Genomic DNA, 15,284 nt, shown 5'->3' on the forward strand with positions numbered 1-15,284 from the left:
GGATTTCAGTGGGACCATCCTTGGTGGGAAGCTTGGGCAGTGGGGCAGGATGGGCCTGCAGGACAGGACACTGCCCCACTGGGCACCACCCGGAGTGGCCTCACATCACTGCTGCTGAAGCCCTCTCTCTGCAGAGAGCTCTCGCCCTCCCAGGATGAGTGGCACTACCCCAGGGATAATCTCACAGGCCCTTACTTTCTGGAGAGTGTGTCTGGTCTCTCCTGGGGCTGCAGGTCGCTCCTGGGCTGCTCCTTCCCGCACTGTTCATACCCTGGCTGGCCCCGAGAACGCTCCTGTTGGGAATTTGATGGTGTCTTTGAGAGCCGGATCCCCAGGCTTGGCGTGTTCTCCGTCACCATGGAGTAAGGAATAAACGGCCTGTCCTTGGGGCACCACACCTGGCCCTGTCTGCTCCCCCACCAGAGTGCACTTCCCCTCCCCATCACGTCTCTCACTTGTGAAATGCGGGAGTTGGGCTAGGACCGTCTCTCCCTCTGGGGCCCCTGATGGTGAAGAGTCTGGCTTTGAGCCGATACCGCCATGAGACACGGGGCTGGGTGCCTCTGGACTTCTCCGGTCCTCTCGTGGAGCCAGGAGGCTGCCGTCGTTGACCCATTTCACAGAGGTGAGAACCGATGCTCAGAAGAGTTAAAATCCTGCTGACGTGACAGGTAAAGGGACAGGTGGCCCGAGTACCCTTCACCCCCGCGGCCCGTCTCAGGAAGCCCCTGCCGTCCTGTGGGGACCGAGCTGGCCTAAGACAGAAACTCGAGCCCCTCAGCTCGGGGCCTCCATTGCGTCTGGCCTGGAAGGAGACCCCACGTGGTTTCCTCCAGAGCCGACCCCTCTACCCCCCGGCCATCCTTCCAGGGACAGGGCTGTGAGAGCCTCCCACAACCCTCCCCGTGGTCCTCTATGGGAAGAAATGAAATGTCCTTGTTACGGAATAATTGATAAAAAATAAAAGAACGCCTGTTTAGATGTAATTATAAAATGGGCCTACATGAATCTCCCTCTCAACTTAAGGAACATATCTGACCAGTTCATAAAATGAAATCCACCAGACAACCTCCAGGGTAGACAGCTGGGGAGGGGAGGGTGGTTCCGACGTGGGGGACGGGGCCCTGGTTCTGACGTGGGGGACGGGGCCCTGGTTCTGAAGTGGGGGATGGGGCCCTGGTTCTGAAGTGGGGGACGGGGCCCTGGTTCTGAAGTGGGGGATGGGGCCCTGGTTCTGAAGTGGGGGATGGGGCCCTGGTTCTGAAGTGGGGGATGGGGCCCTGGTTCTGAAGTGGGGGACGGGGCCCTGGTTCTGAAGTGGGGGACGGGGCCCTGGTTCTGACATGGGGGATGGGGCCCTGGTTCTGAAGTGGGGGATGGGGCCCTGGTTCTGAAGTGGGGGACGGGGCCCTGGTTCTGACATGGGGGATGGGGCCCTGGTTCTGAAGTGGGGGATGGGGCCCTGGTTCTGAAGTGGGGGACGGGGCCCTGGTTCTGACATGGGGGATGGGGCCCTGGTTCTCGGCCGCTCCTGGTCCGGCACTGGCTGTCCTTCCTCTTGTAGCTCTGGGTGTCAGGTGAGCAAGTTGAATCCAGCCTCAGACAGGCTGGGCCACCTGTTCAGCCACGGTTTTCCCCACGGTCTGACGTGTGTCCCGCCACCACCTCCTTTTTCCGTTTGGCCTCCTGCAAACGCGGAGCCCAAGGAGCGTGACAGTTCAGGAGCTAATGGAGGTATTACGGCGCCTGCTTCTTCTTTCTGGTCCAGCTATGCTCTTTGACTTTGTTTGTGTGTTTGTTTCTTGGTTTTGTGCTAATTAACAAGGACAGAAGGAGGGCAGGCGGGCGGGTGGGCACGCACCTGTTAGGTTCTGGGACACCTGCCTTCCCAGGAACCCCAGTAAGTTTCCTGGGGGAACTCAGGAGGATGGGGAGCAGCGCTGGGCCTGCCCTTTCTGCACCCCAGGGAGGTGGGACCCGGCAGTGCCAGCAGGACGCAGCCCCCTGCTCTGTGTGGTCCTTCCTGGTCCCTCTCCGGTGCCTGCAGGGCCCTGGCGGGCAGCCCTCAGCCAAAGCCCGCGTCCCTGCCCTGAGCGCGGGCCTACGTGCTGTCACTGAGCTCTCTGCTCCGCTGTGGGCCTGGCGCCCCTGGCTCCTGTGCTGCAGCCCTGAGACTGCGCTCCCAGCCGCCCCTCCTGTCACCACTCCTCCGCCTGCATCAGGCCAGTGGCAGGGAGGGAGCAAGGCGCGAGGAGGGAGCTGCTTCCGCAAGGAGAAGCTGGCCGTGCCCCTCTGCAGCACAGTGAGTTCCACCCCAGAGGGATCTGCAGGGCCTCCACTTGCACTTGGCACCGAGTCTGTCCCTGGCGTCTCTCCTCTGTTTGCCCCTGTCCTCGCTTGGTGGCGATGGGGCAGTGAAAGTTACATGGAGCACCGAGCCCTGACCCTGGCCTCCGCCCTCTGCTTCCTGGGGGTGGCCACTGCCCGCGCTGAGGACCTCTGCCTGCCAACCCCTCTGGGGACATCAGATTTGATTGTGAAAGCACTGGCTCCACCCTCCTGCCCTGGGGACGCCTCCCTCCCTTCCTTCATCAGCCTCGGGGTTCCATATGGTTCAGACCAGCCTACGCAGCAGCTCAGAATTCTGAGTATTTGGTGACGAATAAGCACAGACATAATCTCAGCGTGAACAAAACCTTGCTTCTCATAGTTGAGCTTGGGGGTTACCTTAGTTTCCTAACTTAAGAGGGGTGTGTATTTTTCTAGTAATTCATCATAATCGCTGCCCACCTGTAGGAGCATTAAGAAAAGAATTCTTAAGGTGGGCAATCCTAAAAAAATTCTTAAGGTGGGCAGTCCTGATAATGAATTTGTTTTCTGGTATTCTCGTTCTGGAAAGGAATGGTGTCTTGCTGGCTGTCTGACTTTGGGAAGATTTCTTTCCCAGAGTCTTATTTCTCTGAATGGTGCTGTGGTCCTGGGTGGTTACTGTGTTTGGTGTGGGCTTGTGGGGAAGTTGTGTTTCAGAGGCCAATCCCTGCCTGGTGCCCAAATACAAGGATTGAGAGCAAAGCTGATATTTATTTAGCACTTACTACCTGCTAGGTGCTGTTCTTAGCTCTGCACGTGTTTCCTTATTTAATCCTCCCAATACCTCCACTTTCCAGATGAGAAAACTGAGTAACGGAGAGGTAATTTCTGAAGGTCAGACAGCTGGGGCCTCACCTAGGTGTTAGGATTCCAAAGCAGGTGCACATCACCCCTGCACCCTGCCATCCGGGGCGGTGAGTGAGTGAATGAATGAGTGAACAAATGAATGCCCTTATATTTGAACTGGATGTGGGTAGCTGTTGCCTTTCAAAAATTTTTTTTGTGTGGCCGCGCCCCGCAGCAAGCAGGATCTTATTTCCCTGACCCGGGATCGAACCCATGCCCCCTGCAGTGGAAGCGTGGAGTCTTAACCACTGGACCACCAGGGAAGTCCCTCAAAAAGTTTTAAAATGTATTTTTAACTCCATTTTCCTGGAGAAACAAACACAGAATGTCCAGAGATGTTTCAGCTGATCTCCTTAACGGAGCCCCCTCCCTAGTCCCCAGCCTGGCGGTGACATTTGTGCACTGCCACCAAGCCCCGTGCTTCCTTGTGAATCTGGCTCTGGTTATGCAACGTGCCTTTTGTTCCTTTTTATAAGACCTTTCACAACGCAAGTTTCGGGGCTGGTCACGGCTGGGAGCAGCACACAGGTCCGGCAACTCTGGGGAAGCTGGTATCCTTGATGTGTCCTCCGGCCCTGCCAAGTTGCCGGTATGGCATTCCCTAAAGGTCTTTCTTTCTTTGCTCTTCACCCGAAAGCCAGAGGGGGCGAGGGGAGGTGGGGAGCAGGGGGCGCAGCCTTCTCCTGCTGCAGCCCAGGGATCCCAGTGCCAGCCCTCACCCCGTGAGCGGGCGCGGGAGCGGGCAGTGAGCCTGGTGAGAGCTGCGACCAGCTCCCCGCTATGGTCGGCAGTGTGCCTGGAGAGGAAGGCCTCTGCTCCGGTTCCTCGTCTTGCGGGGATCTCGTCAAACGCTTCCACAGGGTGATCTGGAGGGTCCTGTTGGTGAGAACGTGTGTCACCGTAGCCAGTACCTGGGTGGGCGCAGCGTATGGGTCCCACCCAGCCAGTGAGCAGAACCCACGTTTGACGGTCTGTGGGGACAGGCTGTACTTTATGGTCGCTGGGTTGTCTGAAGTTGGTGCTTCACCACCTGGCTGTTCAATGGAAAATTTCTTCCTAATAACCAACCACCCGCCTTTCGTTGATTCCATATGTTATAACCTTGTGGCGGTGTAGAGAGTTGCTACTCTTCAGCTGCTATTCTTTTAGATGATGACTCTTTTTAAGCCGCTTAAATAGTAAATGTACCCCATTAATTGTTCTCCTAAAAATAGAGCTAGCTAGATATTACTTACTGAAATGTAAAACAGCATCCCCCTGCCTCTTAAAATGGCCAGATCACCCCTCTGACACTTTGAAGTTAGTGCTTGGTTTATTCCTTCCTTCATCCTGCAGACCTCTGTGTTTTGCTGCCTGCTGCCTTCAGGACACCGCTCCCAGGGCCGAGCTGCATCTGGGAGCCAGCAGCCAGTGCCTCTGCTGTGTCTTCAAGGGGGGAATGTAGAGCTTAGACAAGAATTCACACCCTGGTTATTTCTGTGCAGTTGAGGTCAGTGCGGTTGAGAAGACCAAGGCAGACAGAACATGCATACGGGGCCCCTTTGCTGGGGAGATGACATCTGAGCTGAGAGCTGCAGGTGGGGCTTGAATAAGTGGGTGCAGAGCATGTGCAAAGGCCCTGGGGCAGGAGGGAGCGAATGTGTTGGGAGAACTGAAAGGAGGGCTGCGAGGTGAGGATGGAGAGTGAGGGAGACTTCATTCGTTGGGCTGCTTTCAGGTTGTCCCCTGGGCCCACCCAGGGCCTCCTGAACCAGGCAAGTCCCCACCCTTCACCCTGTGGCAAGGGGACATGAGAGCACCGCATTAGCATCAACCCCTGCAGCACAGGCTTGATTTGTCCACCGTGTGTGTGTGTGTGTGTGTGTGTGTGTGTGTGTGTGTGTCTAAGTGTGCTTGTGACAGAGATGGGTGCTGCTGTGTCTTCACGGGGAAGTGTCCGTGGCCTCCCCTCCTCTGCCGACATGCGTTCACTCACCACTGAGTGCTTCTCGTTAAGGCACTTCTTTCTCTGTTCTCATTTTCCTTTCACCCCATTTCATGCTTTCCCAGAAAACACATGAGAATATGTCGCTGTAAATGCTAATAATGCATTTACTCTGTGCTGGGCCCTGTCCTGGGTCTGTGACAGGCCTTTGCTGCTTTAACTCCACAACAACCTTGCAGCCCATTTTATGGGTAAGGAACATGAGGCACAGAGAGGGCATGCTGCCTGCTCAAGGTCACACAGCTGGAGCATTCGGGGTTCTGTTACCTGTACTTAGAGGCCTTCATCTGAGGGAGAGCAGGGCCTGGTAATGCAGGGACAGCCTGTGTGGCTAACCCTGGCCTTGGGTCAGCTGGCTGTGCCTGTGGGGCCCTGTGTTCGCAGCCGCCAGTGCTGGAAGGGACTCCGGGAGATGCCGGAGGGTGGCTATGGTGAGGAGTGTGGGCATGGTTCTAGCCCAGGCCGCACTGCTTACCTGCTGTGCAGTGGGGCTTGCTCCGAATGTCTTCCCCTCCGCTTTCCTGCCCTTTGGGTTGGAGGGTGACGGGGCACACGGCCTGTAGCAGCTGTTGTCTCTGCACCCCGAATCGAATCCCTCACATAAGCCTTTCAGGCTGTCCCCTAGGCTCTGCTGGGGCCCTTGGCGATGCGGCCTTGGTGCCGTGTCATTGCCGCATGGGATTTGTTAAGCACCACTTTTCGTCGAAGCCTGTGGGAAGCCCGTGGTCTGCCTCTCGTGGTTGATTACTGGAGACACGGAGCCTGGAGTCCTTTGGCCCGGACACGGCTGCCGGCTGTGACTGCAGCGCCCTCCTCCAAAGCCTTCGACGGCACGTTCTGCATCCAGAGTAAGGTCTTCAGGGTGTTTGTTTACTGTCATGCATCGACTACATCTTTTCCTTGAAAAAGTATAAGATACAAGGGCCCCTAGTAATTCTTGGCATCCTGTCAGGGTAGCAGAGGTTTGGGTGTAGATTTGAGGTGGTTGCAGGATGTTTGACTGAACCAAGTAAGCCTCAGGCCAGCTGGGGGCCCAGGGGCCCGGAGCCCCACCCACCCCGGGGAGTCAGCGGCTCCTGGGAGGCGGTGTTGCCCAGTGCATGAGGATCCCGCCTCCCTCTCCGCCCCATACACCACCCACGTCTGTGAGCGCAGGGGACCACCTCCCCGCCAGGCGCCACGGGTGCCTGTCTTTACTCAGCCCGGGCGGGGCCCACAGGGTGTGCGCCCGGGGAACAGCAGCCCTCCCACTCTGGACACGTGCTTTGGCCTTCGTCCCCAGCGAGCTTCCAGCGGCCTTTTCACTCCGGTAGTCCCCGCCAGGACCCCAGGACCCCACTGTTCTCTCCGTCTGTTGTTTGGAAGTACCTGGCTGTCCCGCGTCTGTTTCCAAACGGTGGAGTGCCTGTCTGAACCCCTGCCTTCCTTCCAGCCGTCTGCCCTCTTAGAAAGGCGCAGTTACCAGTGGCAAAGCATTTCTCTCCCAGCGATACTTGGGCCAGTGTCACCAAGTGTTCTGGACTGAGCTACCCCTGGTCTTGGCGAATGGTGCACCAGTCTCTGTTCTTTATTTTTTTAAATTTATTTATTTATTTAATTAATTTATTTTTGGCTGCATTGGGTCTTCATTGCTACGCGTGGGCTTTCTCTCTAGTTGCAGCGAGGGGGGGCTGCTCTTTGTTGCGGCGCGCGGGCTTCTCATTGCAGTGGCTTCTCGTTGCGGAGCACGGGCTCTAGGTGTGCGGGCTTCAGTAGTTGTGGCACGTGGGCTCAGTAGTTGTGGCTCGCGGGCTCTAGAGCACAGGCTCACTAGGTGTGGCACAGGGGCCTAGTTGCTCTGTGGCATGTGGGATCTTCCCGGACCAGGGCTCGAACCCGTGTCCCCTGCATTGGCAGGCGGATTCTTAACCACTGCACCACCAGGGAAGCCCTCTCTGTTCTCTTTTAATAAAAGAAGTCTGTGTCGGCATGCAAATGTCATGGTGGTCACTGTGCTCTCTTGAAAGATGGCCACATGGCTGCAAAATTGCTATTGCTACGTCTATTTCAAATATAAAAATAACCCCATTAGGAAAATAAATGAATTTTAATAATTTGAAAAATATGTTAAACAAGAGAGCCCCCGGACAGGTCATCTAATTCTTTATCTGGTGGATGGCTCACTCCTCTCTGTTTCGGATCCGTGGACTTGGGGTTTGCAGGGCTGTGCCAGACCTTCTAAGCGCTGGATCCAAAGCTGTCATTTTATCAGGGAGACCAGTGACTTCACTGGGGTCCCAGGACTACATAGTGGTCTAAGCAGATGAGCTTTGGGCCTTAAGCAGCACCTTTAAGGAGAAGCAGCCCCTCGAGCAGCCCAGGCTTTGTGGGGTACCTTTCGTAGGTTTAACCTTTAGCACGGATTCCACCTGTGTCTCTTTCCTTTGCCCTTATTTTTCTTAGCACATTTAGAAGTTGAGAGCTGTGATAAGCACGTGCCAAAGGGGACACAGGTGAAGGAGGCTGGGCAGGACAGAGGCAGGTGGGGACGGTGCTGCATCGTCCTGGAGACCAGGAGGAACACGGGAGGTGCTGTGCTACTATCACCCTGGCACAGGTCTACGGAGAGCTGTGGTGGCCTGCAGCCCTCAGCCTCCGAAGCCTCCCCAGGAAGGCTGGCGGACAGCTCTTTTCTTACAAAACAGCAAGAGAAGAGGCGTTTGCAGCACAGATCTGGGGGCCAGGGGTCTACAAGTAGAGAGGCTTCTTTAGAATTCCACGAGCTCAGGATGCAGGGTTTCTCATGAGCAAGGGACTGTCTTCAAGAAACTTTTGTACGTTGGTTCTCAGTTATTCTTAAGGCATGAAATATACTGTGGCGATAAAGGGAGACTTTGGCTTTTTAGCCCCAAAAGTAGATAAATTCTTTGCTTCCAAGTAAAGACTCACAGAGACATCACATGTCACCTTCCTGACAAGCACATTGTTTGGGCATGGCCAGGCCCCTTCCACTGGGCATGGGGCGTGCCCCTCGCTATCTGCTCACGGCAGAGCTCCCCGGGCAGCCAAGGGGCTTCTATCCAGTGTATCCGGGGTCCCGTCCCCTGCGTATCATCTGCTTGGTTCCAAATACAGCCCCAGAATGAAGTTTTCTCCCGTTGCAGGATTTCATGCACATCAAATCTCAGAAACTGGTTTAGAAGTGGTGACTTGCTCACGGTTTCTCTGTCCTCCTAGGCGTAGGGCTAGACTAGCTCCCCAGGGCAAAGCTCCTCTAACTTCGCTGATTCCAGTCTGACCCAGGTGCAGGCTGAGCAGGATGGGCTGTGGACCGTCGGGGGCCGGGGGACTCGAAAGAGTCCAGAATTTTGGTGTCAGAAGTTGCTACTGCATCTTAACTGTGTGATTCTAGACACCGAATAGGACTTCTGAATGCTTTTTCCCAAACCGTGAAGTGAGGATAATCACATCTCCGTCCTGGGGTTCCTGCTGGGAACCAGGTGGCCGACGACGAGTGTGTCTGCTTCCTGACCTCGGTCACCTGTGGCCTCTTACAGGACAGTGCTGGTGGAACACTGCTGCCTTCCGTAGTGAGCCCCGGGGGGCTGCATGGTCGATGGACCCAGGCCCTGTCGCCCCAGGCACGGCTGGCTGCTGTGGGGTGCAGGGGCAACACGACCAGGAAAGGAGGCAGGGGCTTTCTCTCCAGCCTCTCGGGGGCCCTGACTCGCCGGAGGGCCTCTCTTTTTCATCCTAGAGATCCCCTCCTCACTCTTCCCCTCCTGCACCTGTTCTGGCTGCACTGGTTCCCTTGCTGGTCCCTGAGATGCAGACAGTCCCACCGCAGGGCCTTGGCACTGGCCACGCCCCCCTGAGTGGCATCCCCTTCGTGTGATGTCCCTCAGCCCACCTCCACGCTAGGCTTCTGCTGTGCCCTCCTCCCCGTGTGCCCCTCACCTAAGGAGTGGCCAGGAACCTCACCGGCAGGGTGGGGTGAACGGTCGGTATGTGGCAGTTCCAGCCCCTGTCATCCAGTTAGGTGATGGGGGCAGGTACTGGACGGCATAGAGGGCCTGCCTTCAAGGAGTTCGTTCTTTATTGACAGACTTACGCTTATGGGATGGTGTCAGATTGTCCTAAATCGGTGTGTGTTACTTCAGTGTAAGTTGGCAAAGGCCACAGCTCAGGCTGCAGGTGAAACTGAGAAATGCTGGGAGGGTAGGCCGAGGCCTGGCCTTCTGATTGTATTGCTTGTACGTATGTATGTATTTGTTTAATTATCTTTCATGTGTGTATGTGTGTATGTATGTTTCCATCATCTATCTATCTACCTAACCCTATCACGTATCTATCACCTATCCAATCTATGTATCTACCTATCTACCATCTAGCTATGTATTCATCATCTATCTAGCTTACATCCATCATGCAAAGGGAGGTGGAGCTCAGGACTCGCTGGGGGTGAGGGCTGGCTCGGACCCTCTGTGAAGCTGCTGAGCCTTGAGGCGGCTGCGGGTGCTACCCCTCCAGCCCCCCCCCCCACCACTGCCCTCCTGGGGCCTGGTGTTTCCCGAGGCCCGGAAGCTGCCCAGCTCTGTGCCTTCTGGAGCAGGAAGTATCTCGCGCTCCTGCGCTAATTCTGGGGGAATTACAGAGCAAAACTAAAACGGTTCTCTTGGACCTTCAAGTCAAACCAGGAGAGAGTATGCAAGGATGGGGCTTTTGGGGGAGTCTCTGTGGCCCCCTTGAAACTCAGCTTCTGTGTGTCAGGAATGACAAGGGAAGTTCCCTCTCCGGCTAAGCGGCGAGGAGGGGGCGGCCTGGTGGCAGGCAGCTTGGCCTGGTCACGTCCGTGCTTGGACGTCAGCAGGTGGGGCTGGTCTGCAGGGCCCCCGTGGCTTTCCCTCCCTTCAGGGTGTTGTCTCCTCTCCTGCTTTGCTTTGTCACATGTGTTCGCACAGACTGGAGTTTGCAGAGTGAAGATGCAGAGACGTTTGTAAATGTCGGAAGACAGAATCAACCCCTTTGTGCTGGTTGATAATTGAGAGCAGTGGTCTCCAGTCAGCTTTGAGTACTGACCCCCAGGGCTGAGACCTACTTACGTTTAATTGTAACGGAGCGTAATAGGATGCAGTACATTATGTTCACTTATTTATAAATTATGTACGTGTCTCATATTGCAGATACGTTGTGTGCCTTCCTTATACACACTCACAGGATAAAACAAAATGGAAAACGTTGCATGAGTTGAAGGAACGGTACACGGCGCCGTGTGTCTCCCGCCGGGGACGGTGGTTCTCAGACACGGGGATGAGTGCAGTCACCTGGTTAGCTTAAAACCAGCTTCACACCGGCTGGTCGGGATTCTGATGCTCTGCCGAGACTGGTAGTCGAGTCCTAAGGGAGGTGAGGTCCTTGGGAGGAAGGACAGGCTGGATGGCCCTGTGGTCAGGTCCTGTGACCTTGCCATAGTGAGGGCGGGGTCGCTCTCAGGCCCCTGCAGCCGCGGTGCGGTGACCCTGGTGGGCCGGGAATGTTCCCGTTCCAAGATGCTTAGCGTCCACCCTTGGCGGCTTCCTCACTGTTTGCCTTCCAGGAGGGCATCTGAGTTCTGTGACTGTGGCCATGAGGCCTGAAGGCCACACCAGGAGCTGGAAATTCATCTGAGCTGACCCTGGAGGCATTACACTTTCTCTCTCCAGTTACAGAAGTCAGCTATGTTCTAAGCAGAAAAGGAAAAAAAATGCACATAGAAGAAAAAATGTAACGGGACATTCCAGAAGCAAACTTCTGCCCCGTCAGCGTGCACTCTGGCCACACATTTCCAGGTGTGCGTGTACAGGGGGGAGTGGGTCTGTGTGTGAATCATGTACTCTGCACCGGGGAGCGGCCATGTGGCCGTCTCTGGTCGTCAGCGCTGCTGCCGTCATAGGTCACGGCCTCTCTCCAGGCCCACACACGTGTCGCCGTCCGCAGGGTCGCGTGGTTTATCTAATGTAGCAGAGGCGCGTGGTTGACCTCTGAGGCTGTTGTCTGTTTTTTGCTGTTACACACATCACGGCGCAGCGAGCGCCCCTGTCCATAGAGACTCACGGACTTTTCCAGTAATTACCTCAGCGTCGTTCCTCACAGTGCTAAGTCACATGCTGCAGACCTTTTAAGGGCTTTTTATATTTATGGACAAGCTGTTTTCTAAAATGCTGAATCAGTTTACATTTCACCAATACTTAAAAGATATATTAGATGCAGCGGGCAGGGAGGAGCTCACAGAAGGCAGTAGAGGAAGGAGCTTCCTGAGAGGAGGGCATTCGGGGAGATGAGACGGGGACTTCTGGGCTCTCCTCCCCCTCTGCCGTCTTCGACAAGACCTCATGCGTCTCTGAGCCTCGGTTTGCCTGCTTCTGAAATGTGGGGATAATTCCTTCTCACAAAGTTGCTGGATGCATCTCCTGAAAGAGTGTGTATATAGCCTTAGAGGATAACATAACCCTTACCACACACACACACACACACACACACACACACACACACACACACACACACACACGGAAGGGTTATGTAAACTGTAATTATAACCTGAGTTTTTTTTTTTCCCTGTTGGATAAGCTTTTTAAAAAAAAGAGTGGAAAAAATTGGGAATTCTCTCAAAGTCATTAACTGGTTCTTTCAAGTAAATATCAATACTAACAATAATGATAGTAATAATGGCCGATGTTGGCTGAGCGCCTCCTGTATACCAGGACACGCAGGACAAGCGTTTACATGTGCTGGGACCGCTTACCTTGCGCTGACGGGGGATTGTTGTGCTGTCGCACGTGGGAAGCCGTCCTGCTGTTGGTTAATGGAATCGTGTCACTTGGGATCTGGAGTCTTAGGGCCGAGATGACCTGATAAGCTGTCGACCCTCCCGGGTGATAAGATGAGCCAGTAGTTCCAGGGTCTGACTTACCATTTATGATTAAACAGAGGATCGGGGCTCCCATCCTTCCTTCTCGGTGAGGTTTGCGATGTGCGGGCTGGCAGGTCAGGTGACTTGAGAATGACCCTTGTTTTGTCATTTGCAGACTCCGGGGGCATCCTCACCACCTGCTTCTCTGTGCTGTGACAAACCATCCAGGTGAGTGTCCATCACCGAAACTCCTTCGTGTGCCTCTGGCCTTGGGTCAGATCTCACAGAGGAAGGCTGGGCACGGTGTTATTTTATTCTGTAGTAATCTTAATGTCGTTTTCATTTTTAAAGATAAATGCTCAAAGGTGATAAATATCATGTTTATGTCTCTTTCTGGATGTAATCTCCCAGCATTAGAAACGCTGGTTGTGGAAACATTCAATAAATAATTGTGTAGCTGTGATTTGATTGTGAAACGTAACATTGGGGGGAGTTCCAGAATTGACTGTATCACAGGGGATGAGCTCTTTATTTTTTAATACCAGTGTCAAAAAATGTGATTTGATTTTTTTAAAGTAAACAAAACTCTTTTACATTCATGTCTGATGCATAAGGTAGAGAAGAAAAATCATGGTGATTGTTTGAATTCGAATAAACCAATTAAAAAAATACATTTATGATACTGGGTATTTGAAGATATTGTTTCTTTTAGGCGTGATGATGGCATTGTAGATATTTCTAAAAATATCTTTGTCTTTTAGAAATAAATGCAAAAATATTTATAAGTGAAATGACATATAATATCTGGGATTTCTTCAGTGCAATCAAAGTGATGGAGGAGGTAGCAGGGAGTATGGATGGAAAAAGGTTGGCTCTGTGTCAGTTTTGAAGTTGGATGATTGGGTGCCTGGAAGTTTGTTAAAACCATTTGGTGTATTTTTAAAATGTTTTCAGAATTAGGCGAGAAACACATGTAACGGGAGTAGTAAACAAACAGCAACTACAAACCCCTAAAGCTGGTGGTGGGGAATTTGATGGACTAAATCCGCTGTCCCGTGACTATCCTGCACCCTTCTGTAGTTTCACCGTGGGCCGTCACTGTCTTGGGGTTGACCCGGCACCTCTCCACTGGATGTTTTACCTTCCATCCCTGACACCACCCGCAGTCCTAGGGCCCTCTCCTGGGAGGGGCTCTGGGGCCCGTGGTCCCCAGAGCACCGTCCTAGTGATGCGGGAAGCAGAGCCCGGATGCCGCGTGCAGGAAGCATTATCCTGGGCTCACCGGGCTCCGGGCTCTCCCCACACCAGCAGCCCTCCCCTCTGCTGGCTTCATTGCTTGGCGCTTTTACCCTCCTCCAGGCCCCATCCTCCCATACCTGATGCCTGCCCTTGTCCGCACGCCCTGGGTTAACCCACGTGCCGTCTCAGCAGAGCCTGCGCACAGCCCTTCCCAGAGATGCTAGGGCTTGCCTCCCAGCTGCTGAGATTCCCTCCCAGCTCATCCCCCCTGCGGGGCAGGCCAGCCTCCTGCCTGGGCCCGCGGGCCCTCCACACCTGCCCCAGGATGCTGCATGCAGACGTGACGAGTCACTTGCAGGTGTCTCCCAGTCTTGGCCTCTGCTCTGCCATCCCCGTCTAATGGGCTTCTCCCCTGCTGCCTACTCCTGACCTGATACCCAGAGCGAGGAAGGCTCCTGCCTCCAAGGTCCAGGCTCTCTGAACCGACGCCCACCCACTGAGGCCCTCCCTCTGCAGGCTTTCCATCAGGCCTGCTGCGCTGCCACGAGCCTCTCTTCCTCCGTGTATCCCCTGCTCGTAGCTTGTAGTGCCCCAGTCATGAGCATTAAGGAAGTTGAGGTCTGTGCCCTCCTGGGATGGGGCACAGTAAATTCCCAGATGCCTGTGATCAGGTTCGGGTGGGAACAGTGAGCGGATGTCCCTCGACTTCCGTTGTCCTGGCACTTCGCTCCTCTCCTGACCGCCTCCCGCGTGTCTCCCAGGCCTGCAGGGCTGAGCCCCGCCATGGAGGACGGCCGCGAGCTGGACCTCACCTACATCACCGAACGCATCATCGCCGTGTCCTTCCCCGCGGGCTGCTCCGAGGAGTCGTACCTGCACAGCCTGCAGGAGGTGACGCGCATGCTGCGGTCCAAGCATGGGGACAACTACTTGGTGAGCGGGGACGCCGAGCCTGAGGACGGTGAGGGGACACCGAGGGTGGGGACGTTGGGGGGCGCTGGGTTTGCGCCCACGTGCGGGGACCGAGGAGCTTGCGGGCGGGAGGGCAGGCCGGTCCCTCCTCAGCTCAGTGCCCTTGGGGTCCTGGTTGACGGGGAGAGGTGCCGGGGAGGGGGACTCGCCACACGGAGGCCGCATGGCCTGGCGCGCACGGCCCGCGGGGGTCTGGGGCGTCTGGGCTCCCCACGTGCGCCCCGAGGGCCGCCGGCTTCTGCCCCAGGTGCTGGGGTTGGCATCCCCGGTCTCAAAAGCCCCGTTCCTTCCCTCCTGCTGGAGTGAATCAGGGGACGGAGGGTGGGCGTCCAGAAGCCGGCATCTGTCCCGGCCCCATTTCAAACACACGTGAGGCTGTCGGATGGAGCCCCCAGTTGAGGAAAAACGCAGAAGACCAGCGTCTTCCTGGACGGCCTCCTTGCCCCCTTGCTCTTCCGTGTTCCCTCCGTGCCAGTGCCGGTCCTGCAGGGTGGCCCTGGGGCTCCGTCTTCCACTCTCTGGGTTAAACGACAGCTTCTCGCTCCTCTCCAGACCCGCGCCTGTACGGCCTCTTTATCTGCATGAGGCAGGTCATCTTTACCCGAAACGGCAAGGTAGCTATTGTCATCCTTATCAGTCTCCTGGATGACCAAAAGGGCTGGGCGGCTGGCCCTGGAAGCAGAGCAGAGGGAGGTGACCTCCGGGTGGCTTCCAGCAGCCCCGGCCCGGCCCAGCAGCCTTTCCCGCTGACACCCGCCCGCCTGTCCGCCCGTCCCCAGCATGGCCTGGTGACAGGCAGGGAGGGCGGGGTCCAGCCCCTGAGATCAGCCCAGCCCGTCCTCGCTCCCAGAGCCGCCTGCCCTGCGGGAACGGTCTCCCCGTCCTGACACCTGGCCCAGGAGGGGGGTCCCCTCCACGCCTCCTCCGTCCCGCCCCGCTCGCTGTTCGCTGAGAGCCGGCGAGGGCCTGGGGCCTGAGCCCCGGGGGCTGGGGCCGTCCCTCCCT

General features: G+C 55.8%; 1 protein-coding gene across 6 annotated transcripts in view; it reads left to right on the plus strand.

Moving 5' to 3' along the window:
• Positions 1 to 15,284, plus strand: part of TNS3 (tensin 3) — a 234,898-nt gene that overhangs the window by 91,182 nt on the left and 128,432 nt on the right. For 5 of the 6 annotated variants that reach the window (XM_082471501.1, XM_082471502.1, XM_082471503.1 and 2 more), the window contains 2 exons: positions 12,244 to 12,296; positions 14,069 to 14,240. In XM_082471501.1, coding sequence (XP_082327627.1) covers positions 14,091 to 14,240 — 150 coding nt within the window. In that variant the 5' untranslated portion in view covers positions 12,244 to 12,296; positions 14,069 to 14,090. Of the gene's footprint in view, positions 1 to 3,708; positions 3,806 to 12,243; positions 12,297 to 14,068; positions 14,241 to 15,284 lie in introns of those variants that run through there. The other variant, XM_082471506.1, reaches the window with a different exon arrangement.

Source organism: Balaenoptera physalus, assembly GCF_965194825.1.
Source record: "Balaenoptera physalus genome assembly, chromosome: 8".
Lineage (NCBI taxonomy): Eukaryota > Metazoa > Chordata > Mammalia > Artiodactyla > Balaenopteridae > Balaenoptera > Balaenoptera physalus.